The sequence below is a fragment of the Thamnophis elegans genome, chromosome 17, assembly GCF_009769535.1.
Source record: "Thamnophis elegans isolate rThaEle1 chromosome 17, rThaEle1.pri, whole genome shotgun sequence".
Taxonomy (NCBI): Eukaryota; Metazoa; Chordata; class Lepidosauria; order Squamata; family Colubridae; genus Thamnophis; species Thamnophis elegans.
The window spans coordinates 15,218,643-15,235,941 of NC_045557.1; the positions used below are offsets into that span (position 1 = coordinate 15,218,643).

The 17,299-nt window shown below is 43.5% G+C and overlaps 1 protein-coding gene across 1 annotated transcript; it reads left to right on the forward strand.

Moving 5' to 3' along the window:
• Window positions 1-260: 260 nt before the first annotated feature.
• Window positions 261-11,797, forward strand: LOC116520061 (T-lymphocyte surface antigen Ly-9-like). The gene is made up of 6 exons (XM_032234211.1): window positions 261-676; window positions 2,444-2,764; window positions 3,527-3,790; window positions 4,007-4,123; window positions 4,814-5,221; window positions 11,307-11,797. The coding sequence occupies exons 2-5, from the start codon at window positions 2,632-2,634 to the stop codon at window positions 4,861-4,863; spliced, it is 564 nt and encodes a 187-aa protein (XP_032090102.1). The 5' UTR covers window positions 261-676; window positions 2,444-2,631; the 3' UTR covers window positions 4,864-5,221; window positions 11,307-11,797.
• Window positions 11,798-17,299: the final 5,502 nt, after the last annotated feature.

Sequence of the window (17,299 nt, forward strand, 5' to 3'; positions counted from 1 at the left end):
CCAGTTCTTTTTTCATTTTCTGTATAAAGTCTTTTTCTTTCAATATGATATTATTTAGTGTCCATCTAGATCTTGTCCTTTGGCCTTTCCATTTGATTGTAATTGGATTATGATCCGCCTTTTGAGCCCCAAGGGAAGGACTCAGTTCCCACAGAGAACATTTGTACCCCCCCCCCCACTGCTTTTGTGTGAAGCAAAGGCCAGAACCCAGAGAGACCCCCACTATATCTGCTATCCTGGAGCCATGTTGTCCTTTCTCAGAAAAGGTTTTCCTGGAATTTGAGGGTCAGAAATGGGATGTTTAGAGGGTTTCTTGTGAACCAACCTTGAAGGCTTCTTCCCTTTGACCTTGCAGGAGCTTATGGAGCAGAAGAACTGTATAGCTATGAGGGATCATTTGCCAAATTCAAAGTGAAGACTAATCTATCATTTGATTCAATTTCCTTGAGTAAAATTGTCGGCAACAAGTCTGAAAATATTGCAGTGGTGGCTTTTAGGAAGCCCTGTGATCTCCTGGTCCCTCTCCCAGTCTATGAAACACGAGTGACCGTATCCGAGGATTGCAGAGCATTAATTCTCCACTCACTAGAGAAAGGGGATGCTGGCAGATACACCGCAGAAACCATTTCACAAAACAAGACAGTGACGGAAGAGTCCTTTGATCTGAGGGTTTCTAGTAAGTATCCCCGTGGCCAGGGAAATGTGGGCTCCCACGTGGGGTATCAGGGAAGGTGAGGCAGTTGGGTTTTCAAGCTGGAATCCCCAGAGCATCCTCTGAAGGGAACAGGGGGAATTAGCTGGACCCACAAGCTCATTGGGGAAGAGTCAAGGAGTTACCTGAGGGGCTGATTCTGGTGAGTCATCCTCTTGGTCAATGGCTTGGCACAAAGAGGAATTGGTGGGAGGCAGAGGATGAGGTGGTGGGCCTCTCCCTTTACAATCAGTATCTGAGGTGATGGGGGGAGGGTTGTGGGATTCTTATTTGCAACCGAAATGGGTGGCTCTGCTGTTGCTCCTTCTCCTCCTTCTTTGCCCTTCCTGTGATTTCTGTGGTCAAAAGATGATCTGAGAGTCCTTTGTACTCCTGATGGGGCTGGAAGTGGAACATGGCAGCTAAATTCCTCTACAGAGACCTGGGAAGATGGGGTGAGATTCAGCTAGATCTCAGATGTCCAGAACAAGGAACCCACACTCAGGGGTTCTTTAATCAAGGCCTTCTCCAGACTGGTCCTTGGTGCTCCTGGAGCTTGGCTGTTTTCTTCCAGACATTTTATTATCCAACTGGTTAACATCCTCAGTGCTAGAAAGGAGTGGGGTTTATGGTCTGTTTATATATAAGTGACTTGCCCTGTCAGTGTTGGTAGGAAAGTTCTTGATAGTTACTTGATTGGGGTCTTATTTACTCCTTCTCTGAGAGCTTGATCTCTATGTCAGCTGCAGAGCAGAAAACCTGGTTAATGAGGCATCCAGAACAGTCTCCTTAAAGCAAGTTTGTGCTGGACCAAAGATGAAGCTGACCTTGAATTTGGAGAGAAAAGATCTCCAAAAATGAACTTCCCACAGCTGTTCGTGCAAGAGAACCATAAGAGTTGGAAAGAGGTTGGGCTGCAACCAACAATCCAATGGCCATCTTGATGGTGGTTTCTATTCTTCTTGGGTTCACCTGGCCTCTTTGAGTCCTCACACTCATCCTTATGCCCAACAAGGATCTGGGTCATAAACTCTAAAAACCACTTTGGTATCTTCGGAGTGGGAATCCAGGAACAAGAGCTGGGCTTCTGCAGATGCTGTTGGAAAGCACCGCAAGGACCTTCTAGTCTAACCCTCTGCGATACACACAAGAACCAGTTGGACTATTCTGGGCCCTCCAGCTTTCCCTGTTGACCTTGCTCTTTCCACCCTGGTTGAAGGGGAGATAATAAATTGGTGGCATCATATGGGGTCCCAGTTGGTGGCAGAGAGAGATTAAACCCAACTGGCACTTTAGTGACCCTGTCAGGTGTCCTCCTTCCTTCAGGTGGCCTGGTCAGCCTTGGTAGAGCTTTGGGTCTCTCTGCTGGGGCAGATCATCCTTTTGACCCCAAGGGAAAGACTCAGAACCTATGGATCTCTTGCTTTGAGTAGAATAGAATAGAATAGAATAGAACAGAACAGAACAGAATAGAACAGAACAATATATAGAATAAGAATGGAGTGGAAAGGAATGGAATGGAATAGAACAGAATAAAACAGAATAAGGCCTTGGAGGTCTTCTAGTCCAGCCCCCTGCTCAAGAAGGAAAGCCCAAGGCCCAGAGAGGCTCCATCATGTCCGCTATGCTGGAGCCATTTTGTCCTTTCTCAGAAGAGGTTTTTCTTGAATCTAAGCCAAAGAAATGGGATGCTCGGAGGTCCCTTGTGGCCCAATCTTGAGCTCTTCTTCTCTCTTCTCTCTGACTTTGCAGGAGTTACTAAAAGAGTATCTCTGAGAGGCATTGTGGGGGAGTCTGTCACATTCCAAGTCAAGACTAATCTATCATTTGTATCAATTTCCTGGAATAAAATTGATGACTCCAAGCCTGAAATTATTTCTGTGGTGACCTTTGGGAAGCCCTGTGGCCTGCAGGTCCCCCTCCCAGCTTTGGAGACCAGAATGAAGGTCTCCAAGGACTGCAGAGCATTGCAACTCAGCCATCTAGAGCAGGATGACAGAGGCTTTTATTATGCAGAAATTGCTTTACCAACTGAAGAAGTGGAATATCAGCCCTTTGAACTGGAGGTAGAAAGTAAGTATCCCAGCCATGGTAGGAAATCCCTGGCCTCCCTCCTTTACCCAGGTGATGTGGAGAGTTGGGAGGCTTTTCTGTTTGGGGAGGGGGGCTTCATGTGTCCAGTATCTGAGGTTGATGCTCCCTCCATTGGAACTGCTGTCCCAGCATGCTCTGTCCACCACAGTAGTTTTTGTCCATTTCAGCAATGAAAATCAGTTCAAGGTCTTCTCATCAGCCTTGCTTACATTTAGCCCCTCCCCCCCAATACCTACATTTTTCTCCCTGCTGCTCCATCTCCCATGCCTGGAGCTTTGGCACACCTGAGGACGGGCATTTCTACAATGGTTTAGACACGGAGCTCAAACTGTGTCCTGCATGCTCTTCCTCTATGGAAAGGAACCCGTGGGGACCCATCACAACCCCCTCCAGGCTCCCTTCTCCATGGGGCACAGGCTGGACTGGAGCAGGCCAAGTGGGTTCCCAGATGGGGTGGCAGGAAGAGAGGCAGGGGGGCTTTGAGGCTGGATCTCCAGAGAGGCAGTTCAGGATCCTCTTTGTGGATCTGGTGGGACTGGCTGGACCCACAAACTTTGGGGAAATGTTGAGGGGTCCTTGAGGAGGGGATCCTGGAGAGTCATCATCATGTCCTAAGTCCCTGGTTTGGTGTAAGGAGGAATTGGGGGGAGGCAAAGGATGAGGGGTGCTTTGTCTCTGCTATCTTGGTGGGCCTCCACATGCCTCACTGTGATGTGATGTTTCTCTGCATCTCCTGCTCAGGATATTTGCAGAATTCTGAGATGAGAGTGACCTGCAGTTCTGATGGGGCTGGAAATGGAACCTGGCAGCTGAATTGCTCCACAGGGGACTGGAAAGACAGGGTGGAATTCAGCTGGGAATCCCCCATCTACCGGCCTTATCGTTCCCCTGATGATGCTGTGATCAAAGTCACCTCCCAGGATCTGAATGTCAGTGTCACCTGCAGGGCAGAAAATCTGATTAGCAAGGCATCCAAGACGGTCTTCCTAAAGGATGTTTGTTCTGGTAAGTTCTTCTCTCCATGAAAAAGGACCGAAGATGAAGCTGAGGTTGTGTTGGGAGAGAAAAGGTAGAATATCCCACAGTTGTTTGGAGTAGGGGTGGGATTCAAGGTGCTGCTCCTCTGCCTGGGAGTGATGGGTCTTCTGGTGCAGATGGGGCAGCTCTGTCCATTCTCTGGAGGTGCTGAAAAGATTCACAGGGCCTGTTGCTCTTTTTCAGGACAGACCAAGAACCTCTCCAGGCTGCCTCTCTGGGCCCTGCTGTGCCTTAGTCTAGGGGGAAGTCTCCTTCTTTCTGGCTGCATGGAACTCGTTCCCATGGAGAAATCCAGAAAAGGTACCATCCTAAGGAAGCCCTCTGAGAAACCCCACACTTCTCTTCTTCTTTCCTTCTCCTTCTGCCCCAGGGGAGATCATGGATGATCCAGGGGAACAGGGTTAATTTGCTATTAGAATAAAAACAACTGAGAATATTCAAACTGGAGCAGATGAATTTGCCCTTTCCTACCCACAAAGGGTCTGCTTCGTCTGGGGCTCTTTCATTACCTCAGCATCCCCAAAGGCAAAGGTTGAATAATATCTCTTCAGCAAAGACACATTTACCACCACCTCCATCTATCCCCCTAGCACCTCACTCTGACCAACCAATAGGAAAGGGATCTAATCACCCCCAGAGGATCCTCTTTATTTCTCAAGATCTACATGTTGAGATTGAACCCAAGTACTTCCACAATACAAAGCCTCTTTCATCTCAATCAGTCAGATTTGCCCACCCCAAGAGAGAATGTCAGGCAAGCTGTGAAAAACGGTTGCACAAAGTCACTCCATAGGATCAACATCCACTTTCAGTCCCCCTCCTTCATGGTAGCAGGAAGAACATGAATGAATGGATGAATGGACATAAATACTGCAGCCAAGTTTCCCCTTCTTCTCCTTTTGCACCTTCTGATCTGCTCTAGCTGGTTGTCCCTTGGACCTCTGCCTTGTTTCTCCTGAAGCTCAACTGTGGCCTTGGTTTTCTTCCCAGCAGATGGAGGAGGAGGAAGGTGGGCCCAGCCACACCCTGGAGATGATTGACAGATGACTGAGATGAGCCTCCCTCCTGCCGCTTCACTTCATCGTCTTCCTTGGCAGCTTTTAAGAGGAGCCTTTGGGACAAGGGTGCTTCTATGGACCAGCCAATCAGATCTTTTATTAGTGTGGCTAGTGGGAGGGGCCAGAGGGGTGCTCCACCTTGCTTCTCTGCATCTGCTTTCATTGCTGCCTGTCTCCCCCCCCCCAAAGAACACCCCCCTCCAGAACCACATTTGCTTCATTATTTAATATATTTGGGAGTTGAAGGGTGAGACTGGGAAGACAGCCATGAAATGAGGGAAAGTTGTTTGATGGCTTCCCATGTAAACTTTTCAAATCTGGATAACTCTTTTTGATAGAGGTACTACCCTGTTTCTTTTTTTTTTTTTTTTTTGAGAGAACTTTTTTATTTTTCTTTAAAAAAAACAAACACAAATATGTCATCATTTGTCAATCATTAAGACATTGAAATACATTTTTTTTTGTTGTGTGTACCCCTCCCTCCCTCCACCCCCCCATCCCCCCTCCTCCTTCCCCCCCCCGACTTCCCAGAACCCGTACACGGTATGGATTTTTAACTAACACAGTCTAAAATCTATTGAGAAAAAAGAAATAAAGAAATTAATGACATTCTAGATTGAACTTAGCTTCTTCTTACTGAACTAACTTTTAACAGTTTAAATCATTTCTGATCTTAAGCATAGGCTAACTGGAATTTCTTAGTCCCGTATTTATTTTGTATATAGTCAATCCATTTTTTCCAGTCTCGTTTATATCTCTCATTTGAATGATCTTTGAGATATGCCGATATTTTAGCCATTTCAGCTAAGTTTGTTACTTTCAATGTCCATTCTTGGATTGTAGGCAAGTCTTCCTTCTTCCAATATTGCGCCACCAACAGTCTTGCTGCAGTTATCAGGTGCAGAATCAAATTGGTCTCTACCACTGTAAAATCAGTACATATACCTAGTAAAAATAACTGAGGAATAAACTTTATCCTTTTTTTAAAAACATTTTGCATGACCCACCATATTTTTATCCAAAATGCCTTAACCTTTTGGCAGGTCCACCATATATGATAATATGTAGCATCGAGAGAACCACACCTCCAACATTTAGGCTGTACATTCGGATACATAGCAGCCAACTTTTTAGGATCTAAATGCCATCTATAAAACATCTTGTAAAAATTTTCTCTCAGATTTTGAGCTTGTGTAAATTTCACATTTCTTACCCAAATTCTTTCCCATGTATCCAACATTATTGGTTCCTCAATATTTTGAGCCCATTTTATCATACAATCTTTAACTAATTCTGTTTCCGAATCCATCTGTATTAATACATTATATATCCTCTTTATATGCATTAAGCTTTGATCTCTTATTTGTTTAAACAGATTATCCTCAACTTGAATAAAGCCAATTTTTTGATCTATTTTCCACCTAGCCTGTAATTGCCCATACTGGAACCATGTTTGAACTACCTTCTCCTCTTTTAATACCTCTAAAGATTTTAATTGTAATACCCCCCTTTCCGAGGTAAGAAGCTGTCTGTAAGTAAATCTATCCTGTTTTTGTGCTGTATTCATATTTTCAATTGCATGTCTAGGAATTGCCCACATGGGTATCTTGTCATTTAATTTATATTGGTATTTCTTCCAAACCCGCAATAAAGCATTTCTCAAAATATGACTTTTAAAGTTCTTATCCAATTTTTTGTTGAATAACAGGTAAGCATGCCAACCAAATACCAGATCGTGTCCCTCAATGTTCAATATTCTATCATTGGTTAAATGAATCCAATCACTAATTACAGATAATGCCACTGCATCATAATATAGTTTTAAATTAGGTAGTTTCAATCCTCCTCTCTCACGTACATCTTGCATTATTTTCATCTTTACCCTCGGCTTCTTTCCTGCCCACACAAATTTGTTGATACCCTTCTGCCATTCTAAAAGGTTCGCATCTTTTTTAAGTATAGGTAACATTTGGAAAAGAAATAAAAATTTTGGTAAAATGTTCATTTTCACTGCCGCTATCCTGCCCAGCAAAGATAAGTGCAATTTCTCCCATTTTTTCATCTCTGTCTGTATGCTATGCCAAAGTGGTTCATAATTATGCTTATATAATTTCCCATTTGAAGTTAAAATGTTAACTCCAAGATATTTGACTTTTTTAACTACCTCACATCCTAGCATCACTCCTAATTCTTCCTTTTGTTTAATATTCATATTTATAGCTAATATTTTGGTTTTTCCTAAGTTTATTTTAAAGCCAGACACTTGACCATATTGATTAATCGTATTCATTAAAACCATACTGGATTCCTGCGGTTGTTCCAATATTATGACCAAATCATCCGCAAAAGCGCGGACTCTATATTCTTGCTGCCTAATCTTGATCCCTTTTAAACCATCCAAGCCCCGTATTTTATTCAACAATACTTCCAAAGTTATAATAAACAATAATGGGGACAAAGGACAACCCTGTCTTGTACCTTTTCCAATTTGAAAAGAGTCTGTTAAACTTCCATTGACTATGATTTGTGCTGTTTGCTGTTGGTATATTGCTTTAATTGACTGTAAAAAATTATCTCCTATCTGCATTTTTTGCAATATCTTCAGCAGAAATTGCCAGTTAACTCGATCAAAGGCCTTCTCAGCATCCAAAAATATAAACGCAGCAGGGATCTGGTTGTTCTTTCCCAAATATTCTAATGCATTAATAATTAATCTGACATTACTTTTCATCTGTCTCCCTTGTATAAAACCTGTTTGGTCCGTATGTATCAATTGTTGAATGACCAACATTAACCTATTTGCTAATATTTTAGTAAAAATTTTATAATCTACATTCAGTAATGAAATGGGTCTATAATTTTTGGGTTGAGTAGTATCTTGATCTTCTTTGGGTATCAAAGATATAAACGCTGTCTTCCAAGATGGAGGGACTTTACCTTCCGTTTGAATCATATTAAATAATTCTCTAAGAGGTTCTACCATTTCTAACTGTAAGTTTTTGTAGTAAACCGCTGTCAAGCCATCTGTACCTGGTGCTTTCCCTGGCTTTAATTGCTTAATTACCTGCAGGATTTCCCCCGAGGTTATTGGTTGATTCAATTTTTGCCTGTGTTCTTCTCTAACTGAAGGTATTTTCTCCTTGTCTAAATATTTGTCTATGTCTAAACCATTAATTTTATCCCCTTTATACAGTTCTGTAAAAAATTCCCAGAAAGCCTTTTGAATCTCTTCCTGTTGGAACACCTCTTTCCCTCTGTAAATCAGTTTAGATATATTTCGAGTTTTCCTTTTTTTCCTAATCTGATAAGCTAACCATCTGCCAGGTTTGTTTGCATTACAAAAAGTATTGTGTTTTGCATATAATAAATTAGTAGCTACCTGGTCAGAGATCAACATGTCAAATTGAGATTTTAATATGTTAATAGCTTCCTTAACCTTTGTATCGTCTGGTTTCCTTGTTAACTCCAGCTCTTTTCTCTTAATTTCCTCTTCCAGTTCTGTTCGTTTTAGCCCTTGCTTATTTCTATGTGTTTTATTTATATTCATCAAAACTCCTCTCATATACGCTTTGCTTGCATCCCATACAAATTCCATAGATGTACCCTTATTCATATTCAAAACAAAATATTCAGATAGTAATTTTTTACAATCATTAATATAGTTTTCATATCTAAATAAATTTTCATTCAGTCTCCAAAACCTTCTTGCCTGCACTACCCTTCCCAACTCCATCCAAACTGGGTTATGGTCCGAAAGGACTCTAGCTGCAATCTTTGTTTTCTTGACCCTAGAAAGCAAATCATTAGTGGTTAGAATAAAATCGATCCTTGAAAGGGATTGATGCCTGTCCGAGAAGAAAGTGAAGTCATATTCCTCTGCATTTCTTTCTCGCCAGATATCCCTCAATTCAAAATCATCCATAATGTCAAAGAAAGATTTGGGTAACTTTGCTCGCATCTTGGTATTTAGGCGGGAAATCTTCTTATCTCTCTTAGTGTCTATCACTCCATTCCAGTCACCCAATAGTATACAGGAACTATAGTCCCACTGTACTAATTTAGCATGAAGATTTCTATAGAATCTATCTTGCTGTTGATTGGGAGCATAAATTCCCAAAAGTAATGTCTTTTTCCCTTCTAAGATTAAGTCTAAAGCAATATATCTTCCGAAGGGATCTGCTTCTATTAATTCAGCTTTCATATCTTTTCTTAAGTATACAACTATACCATTCTTCTTTTCCATAGCAGAAGCTGCAAAATGTTGACCAAGTTTTGAGTTGATCAAATATTTTTGATCAGTTGACTTGATATGAGTTTCTTGCAAACAAATTACATCGTTCTTAAACTGTTTAAGATAATGAAATATTTTCTTCCTCTTCTGTGGAGAGTTCAGTCCGTTGACATTCCATGTTAAAATCTTAGTTGTCATCTTTGGTTGGTTGAAGCATTTTTAGAGCTTCCTGCACGGCCTGTTTAACCTTAGGTCTAGCTCCTCCCACTGCTTCCAGATTTGTTGTTGTAGTTCCTTGATCGATGGCCGATGATTGTTGATGCTGTTGCCTCTTAGCTTGTTTCTCCATACGTCTAGTAGTCATGCGGCTAGGTCTTGGTTCCATAGCACCTTGCACTTCTAGAGAAGAAAGATGCTCCATCTTGTCTGGTGGTTGTGTAGTTTGCTGTCTATCCTGTCCTTCTTGTGGTCTTTCTCTAGGTCCAGATGGTGCAGGGTGTCCGGCCTTCAATATATTATAATAAAAATCTCGGGCTTTCCATACAGAGTTGAGGCGGTACCTTTGCTTATCAAATGTAAATATGATGCCAAATGGTGCATCCCATCTATACTGTATCTGACGATTTCTGAGTTCTTCGACCAAAAAAGCGTAGTCTCTTCTGGCTCTTAACATTTGAGGTGGTATCTCTTTCAAAACAGCCAGGTCTTGACCGCCAATTTGAAGCTTAGTGTTATAAGACGCTTGCAGTACCATATTTCTGAACTCTCTTGTAGTAAAATATATAACGATGTCTCGAGGAAGCTGCTTCTGCTTTGCCAGCCAGGAGTTAACGCGGTAAGCTTTGTCAATTTGCCAGCCTTGGTTGGTCCCTGGTCTTCCCATCAGGCGGTCAAAAGCTTCCGATAGGATCTGTTTCAGGTTCTCCTGTTTCTCCTCACGCAGCCCCCTTACTCTTAATGCGAACTCCATTTGTCGGTACTGTATCATAATAATTTCTTTTTCAGCATTTTCCACTTTTTGTTCCACCACCTCTGTTTTCAATGTCAAGTTAGCATTGGCATCATTAAGAACCTCTAGAGTATCTTCCACTCCAGAAATATGTTCTGTTAATACAGTTACAAGACTCAGCATGTCGTCTCTAATTTTATCAACCTTAGCCTCAAATTTCTCATACAACTCCTGTTTAAGTCCTTTTATTTCACTTTTAATTTCACTTTTAATTTCTTCTTTCATTTCTTTTATTTCCTCTTTTCTCTCCTCTCTATTATCTCTAAATTTATCTTCCATTTTAATTGTCTGTGCATTAAAAGCCTCGCTTAGATTACTCAGAAAAAATTCTTTCGTTAACACATCCCCAGCAGGGGGCGTAGGAAGCGGAGGCTGCAGCTTTGTACCAGGCACTGAGGTTGTGCCCCTGGAAGTAGAGGGTGACGACTTCAAGTTAATATTTGGTTTTGAGGCCATTTCAAAATTTGTCTGCCTGCAGTTAATAAAACTCTATTGCCTAAATATGCAGCTTTAAGTAAAGAGGCTTTTATTTTGAAATTTAAGGCTTGGCAAAAGTTTCAGTGAGTAAACATTGTAACAAGACCGTTCAACAGATTCATCACCATTTAACTTCCAAATAAGCAAAGTTAATGAAGGAGTAAAATTCTTCTATTGTGAAACCAAAACATGTGATAAGCTATCTCTTTTGTTTTGAATTCTTTTGAAGTCTTGTGAGAATTAGCAAAAAGTGTTCGTTATTACCGGAGAAACCAGCCTGCTCGGCGCCATTTTAAAAGCCTCTGAGTAAATAATTTTTCGGAGGAGAAAAAGAGAAGAAGCTAAAATGTTGATAAGCAATTATTGTCCTCGCAGTAAACGGATTCAGCTCGTGATAAGATTAAATCAAACAAAACTTAGAGCAGAGTGGGAGAGACCTACTTTGTCCTGCACAAGGCAGTTTGAAATTCCCAGCACGGACAGCCGTTCTGCCTTGGGCTAGCCCCCCTTTCCTTGCAAGCACAAAAGCTGCAAAAATCGAAGAGCATTTGCCAGCAAAACAGTTTCTTCTTTCCCTCTTGCCTGAAGGATAAGAAAACCTGATAAGACGTCAGATGGAAGATCCTCTAATCAGGTACGTAGCCAGGAATTCGGAGGCAGCTGATTTTTTGCTGCTTCCACCAGTAAGCTCCTCCCAGGAAGTCCAAGGTACTACCCTGTTTCTAATGGAATGGAGAAACTTGCCAGTGATGTGTCCTTCCCTCACCCCTCCTGCTTCATGTTGGGGTCACCCTCTGGCCAGAGGCCACTCACACCACCCCACAAGGGCAAAGGGAGAGAAACACTTCCCCACTTCGACCCACGTAATGCAGAAGAGACAAATCAAACAATAGAAAACCATACAACCCACAGCAGAACGGAAAATACCAACCTCATACCAAGGAGTAGATGGAACTTGGGGATGCTCCCACTGCAACCTTTCCCCATCCCAAATTCTGTCTGGGCCATCCTCCCATCCCGGTTGCTTATGCAGCACAGAGCAAGGGCCCTACCTATTTATCTACTCGCATTTGCATGCTTTCGAACTTCTAGGTGAGCAGGATATCAATATGCTTTATCATAACTTCTGTGGCAATACAACTGATATGGTTTTTTTTAATTAAGACAATAATTTTCTCATGAAGGCAGTAACAGTAGAAGGACAGGGGAGTAACTTGGGATGCAGCTTGATTAAATAAATGCATAAACATTGCAAAAAAGCCTTGATTATTGGATTTGGAGACCAGCATTTGATTCCACAGAGACTGGTTTCAGAAGAGGGGTTCACAATTTTCTAGCTGCAATTGGGGATGACAGTGTCAATTGTCCAACAGGTGAACCCAAATCAACGAAAAACTCGTGGGAGCTTTGAATTCCCAAAAGTAAAACTTTATTGGACACACGATATTAGTACTGAAGATACAAAACCAGCTCTGGTTTCTCCACTGCTTGCCTAGCAAAAAAAGAGCGTCCCTTTCTCCCCATCCCTGGGTGAACAGATTATCCAATAACGAGATGTCCATTTGTTAAGGGAACAATCCACCTCTTTCTCCAGCACTTGCAGTGGTTACCTTGATGCTTTCCATGATCTCCGCATACATTCTCGGCATTCCATTTCCCCCTTGCCTCCCCCCAGTTCTTTGGCAAGTTGAGACACCTTACATTTTGTAAAAAGCAAAGTGGTTCAATCCTGACATGCTGACACCCCCCTCCCTCAAAAGAAAGGGGCACCTGGAAAACATTAAACACAGATTAGTATTATTTCAGTGGTCTCAGCCTTCACTAACCCCTTCAGTCACTGCGGGTATTCTTACCTTCTTACAAACTTATCTGTGCTAACTTTGTGGGCACTTACCCATTCGACATCAGCTGAAGGATATCCTTTCCACTGCCCTGCGCTCTATAATTTCTCCTTAAAGTACCTTGAATCCAGTATCCACTATCTCATACTTTTCCCACCAGTATCCACTATCTCATACTTTTCCCACCACCACCATGGAAGGTGGGGGCTTCCCTTCAGCTGGTCTTAACTTAGAACTTCAGAAGGGTTTCAATAAGCTTCAGTGGAATCCTGGGTGGATTCGTCTGAGTAGCCTTAGTAAGTGTAATTGCAGTGTAACAGGATTTATAATTCTAACAATTGGGAATGGGCTTTTGTACTTGGGAGACAGTATCTTGCTTTATTCAGGGATTTCTGCACTTTTACCCAAGTTACTGAGGGGTGGGGTTCCCTCAGAAATTCAGGCATTGGTACAAACTCAAATCCATGCCCACTTTAAAGGGGGTGAACCCAGTGCTACTATGCAACAAGTTATTATAAACCACTTCTGTGAAAGGTAGGAACTCCACCGAGTTGGTTTGCTAATAGTTTACATAGCACCATAGGTATTGCTCCACTTTTGCATTAGTGCATTCCACTAGCACATTGGTGCTCGGATGGCGTGTGGAACTAAGTCCCTGGGCTGACCCTATTTGCTTGATGAAGTCCTGCTAGAACTTTGCTGTAAACTGCACCCCCTGGTCTGAGATGATGCATCTTGGGACTCCATACAGTTGGTAACTGTGCTGCACAAACATCTTGGCCAGACTCAACAATCTCTTCCCTTTCAGTGCTGTTTTGCAGTGCTTTGCCGGCTGCTTAACAGACCTCCTGCACCCGGCAGTTGCCAACTTGGAGCTTGGCTTGGTGAGGAATCAACTGCTTGGTGCCCCTCCTTCCCACACTTGAAGCATGCTGTGGACCTCAGTTTGATTGCTGGCCTGCCCTTGGCAGTTCTCAGGGCTTCTTTAGGAGCAGAGAGGGAAGGCTTTCTCCAACTGTGGTTTCCTTGGTGCTGGTCTCTAGCCAGATTGATTTCCACCTCAGCTGCCAACTCATTCCATTGCTGGAGGTCTCGAGGGGCCCCTTGGGAGATACAGCCTTGATAGATTTCTTTGTTAAAACCATTCCTGTAGCATTCCATCAGGACTTCCAGAGCTAGCCTGTCATGTGGCAGCCCGGTTCATGGAACTCCTGGGTATATCCTGCCACTGACATCCACCCCTGGATGATGCTCTTCAACCTGGTCCTAGCCTTGCATTCAGTTATGGAGTCCTCAAATTGCCTGTGGAGTGCCATCATAAACTGGCCATAATCCCTTATCTGGGGAGTGGGCATCATTGTTGTGAAGAATGACCATCTAGTCCGCAGAAGCCCCTTCCAGTGCTGTGGTGACACATCTCACTTTGGCTGCCTCTGAAGCAAAGTCTTCTCCAGACTTGAGCTAGGAAGAATCCCAGGGCTTTGGGATCCCCTTCATATTTTACTCCCAGTGGAGGAAACTTAGGAATTCCGTGCTTCTGGGGGATGACCCATCCACGGGGGGGAGGGTCCTTCAGGGATTCCTGCAGCTGTAGCTGGCCCCTGCTGAGTTACAGGGATCACAGCTGAGGTTGCAGAGAAGGTAGCTCCCCCTGTTGCCTCTCCAGCTTCTCTGTGCACTGGCAGGGCATGCTTCTGTGTGAGGGACCCCCCCCCCCGCGATCTCTGACTCAAATACTTCCTGCAGAAGTTGCAAGGCATGGGTCAGAGGAGGTCTCCTTGTAAGGTGTAATCTCCATGCCATCCTCTGGTGAGAGTTACCCCTGGAGGGTGCTCCTCAGGGTCTTCCATGCATCCTATGCCCACAACCATCTGGCTCAGACTGGGTTCTCCTTGAACTGTAGCTCTTCCAGCCATTCTGTCTCCTCTGGGAGTGGTGTGGCTGGGGGGAGGTCAACCCCAGTCTTCCTGGTCGCTCCCATGGGTTAACATTGTGTGCTCAGTCCCCTTGGTAAACTGGGGTCTCTGAGTTGGCTGATAAAGCAGATCCTAGTAATGTCAGGCCTCCCTCTGTTCAAAACCCAAGAAAGAAAACCCCCAACTCCACTGAAGTAGAGAAGAGGAACTTTTGCTGAGTTTGAAATGATAGCAGCGAAAGCAAGGCAAGATCTGAATCCAAAGGCATGAAAATGAGAGATCAAACGTTTCCCCCAATCCTTCCCCCCACAGGGTCCAGTGCTGAGGGTTCAATCAACATCCATTCTGTGAGGCTCATCTTCAGGTATTTCATCCATCTGGAGTTCTAGGACAGTTGGCTTGACAGGTTGTAAACAACTCCACTCAGCAGCACAGTAATTCTTGAGAGCATACCTCCCTTTTAGTTTTCATTTAGAACAGTGTTTCTCAACCTTGTCAACTTGAAGATGTCTGGACTTCAACTCCCAGAATTCCCCAGCCAGCGAATGCTGGCTGGGGAATCTGGGAGTTGAAGTCCAGACATCTTCAAGTTGACAAGGTTGAGAAACACTGATTTAGGCTCTCTAGAACTCCACATCAATCATAAATCACAAGAAAACAAATCAAACAATGAGGTAGGGAGTGATGAGAAAAAAGAAAAACTCAAACAACAACTAGGAGAAACACACCCATGGATGGGCATTAAAGTCTTAAAATCTTAAATACAAATACAAGATCCCCGGACTTGCCTAAGATGCCTGGGCAGCAGAAAGTACAGGCACGGGGGTGGGGACGGTGGCGAGAGCTTACGCGGCGCGACCGGTTTCCTAGCACCTTCTTAGGCGCCTGCTGCACCACGCAAACTTCCATCCATCTCCCTGTGCTCAAAAAAGCAACTCCAGGAAGGTCCTTTGGTGGCGGCAGGTGTCCTAGAAACTGCCTGCTAGCAAAGACTTGCACAGGCTTCCTTTTCTAAGTACGGGGAGACGGACGGTAGTTTGTAATGAGGTTGTAATGAAGGGTGCTCTCTGAGCTTGGTGGTTTTCTTGCAGACATTTGATTACCAAAGTAGGTGACATCATCAGTGCTAGAAGGGAGTGGGGTTGGGGGGGGGAGAAAGGACAAAAAGGAGAAAGAGAGGGAGAAAGAGGAGGTGGAGGATAGTGGGATCCTTGCTGCTTTCTGAGCTTGGTGGTTTTCTTACAGACATTTCATGACCAAACTAGGCAACATCATCAGTGGGGTTGTGGGGGAAGGAGGAAGAGGAGAAGTAGAAGGACAAAAAGGAAAAAGATAAGGAGGGAGAGGACTTTGGGGTCCTTTGGTGTTCTCTGAACTTGGTGGGTTTTTTTGCAGGCATCTCATTACCCAACCAGGTGTCATCATCAGTGCTAGAAAATATGGGGTATACAGAGAGGAGGAGGAGGAGGAGGAGGAGGAGGAGGAGGAGGAGGAGGAGGAGGAAGGCGACGACTGTGTGGTCCTTGGTGCTCTCTGAGCTTGCTTGTTTTCTTGCAGATGTTTCATTACCCAAACTAGGTATCATCATCATCAGTGCTAGAAAGAGTGGGATATATTGAGAGGAGGAAGAAGATTGTGGGGGGGAGGGAGATGACAGCGGGGTCCTTGGTATTCCCTGAGCTTGGTGGTTTTCTTGCAGACATTTCATGACCCAGCTATGTATCTCACACCTATGACAATAGAACATCTGCAAGCAAAAACCATTGAGACCACAGGACATTTATTTCTTCATTTATTAAATTTATATGCCTCCTGCCTCGTGGTCATCACAAACTCATCAGGACCTTCCACAATGACGGGCCTCAGAATTACATCTCCACAATCTCTCCCCACCCCTCAAAGAGAGTGAAAATTTGGGTGTGTCTTATACACCAAATGTAGCCCCACCCACCCACTGTCCCCCACCGTTTTGCCTCTGTCTCCCAGCAATTTACCTCCTTGCAGCAAATGGAGAAAATGGGACTTGCGGAGGCGGCAATAGGCTATGGCAATCCCTGCAGCCTGAAACAGCTGATCATCAGGAGGCGGTGCTGGAACTGAAAGTGAAAGTGAAACTTGCTGTTTGCTGCAAGGAGGAAAATGGCTGGGAAGCAGAGGCAGATTTTTCTTCTAATCAGGTTAAACTGAAACAGGCTGTTTGCTGTAAGGAGGCAAGTCAATAACTATAAATGCCTCTAGAATGTTCAAATTATTAGACTTATTTTTAAAGGCTGCTTTATTATTGTTCTAGACAGCTTAACAAAATGAAGAAGCTTTTTAAAATAAATGCTTGATCTGAAGAGGCCCAGTGCTATTGTATCTTCTTTTAAATAGCAGAGAAAGCCACATCAATTTTAACAGCATCTATACAAGTAGAGTCTGAAATGAAACACCACAAACAATGTGTATCTTTTCTACTGTTTTCTGTTTGCTGCAAGGAGGCAAATTCCTGGGAGACAGAGGCAGATTCCCCCCCCCTTGTTTTCCTCCCCAAAAGCTAGGTGTGTCTTATACTTTGGAGCATCTTATACTCCGAAAACTATGGTACTTTGGGGAAGAATCAAGGGGTCCTTGAGTAGTGAGTTTAGAGACTCATCCTTTTTCCCCTCAATCCATGATTGACATAAAGAAGGCTTGTAGGAAGGCTGAGGATGAGAGGAACATGCCACTCTATTCGAAACGAGTGTCACAGGTAAGTGGGGATTGTTGTGGGATTTTGTCATTATATGTGAGGAGTGAAATTTTATTATTTGTGATCAAAATGGGTGACACATATTTTTCCCTACCCTAATCTAAGCAAAACCATTCATTGTGTCTCAGTTGTTGCCTCTCTTCTTTCCTCCTTGGCATTCCTGTGATTTTCTGGTCTTTCACAAATGTTGTCTCTCCATTTCCTGCTCAGGAC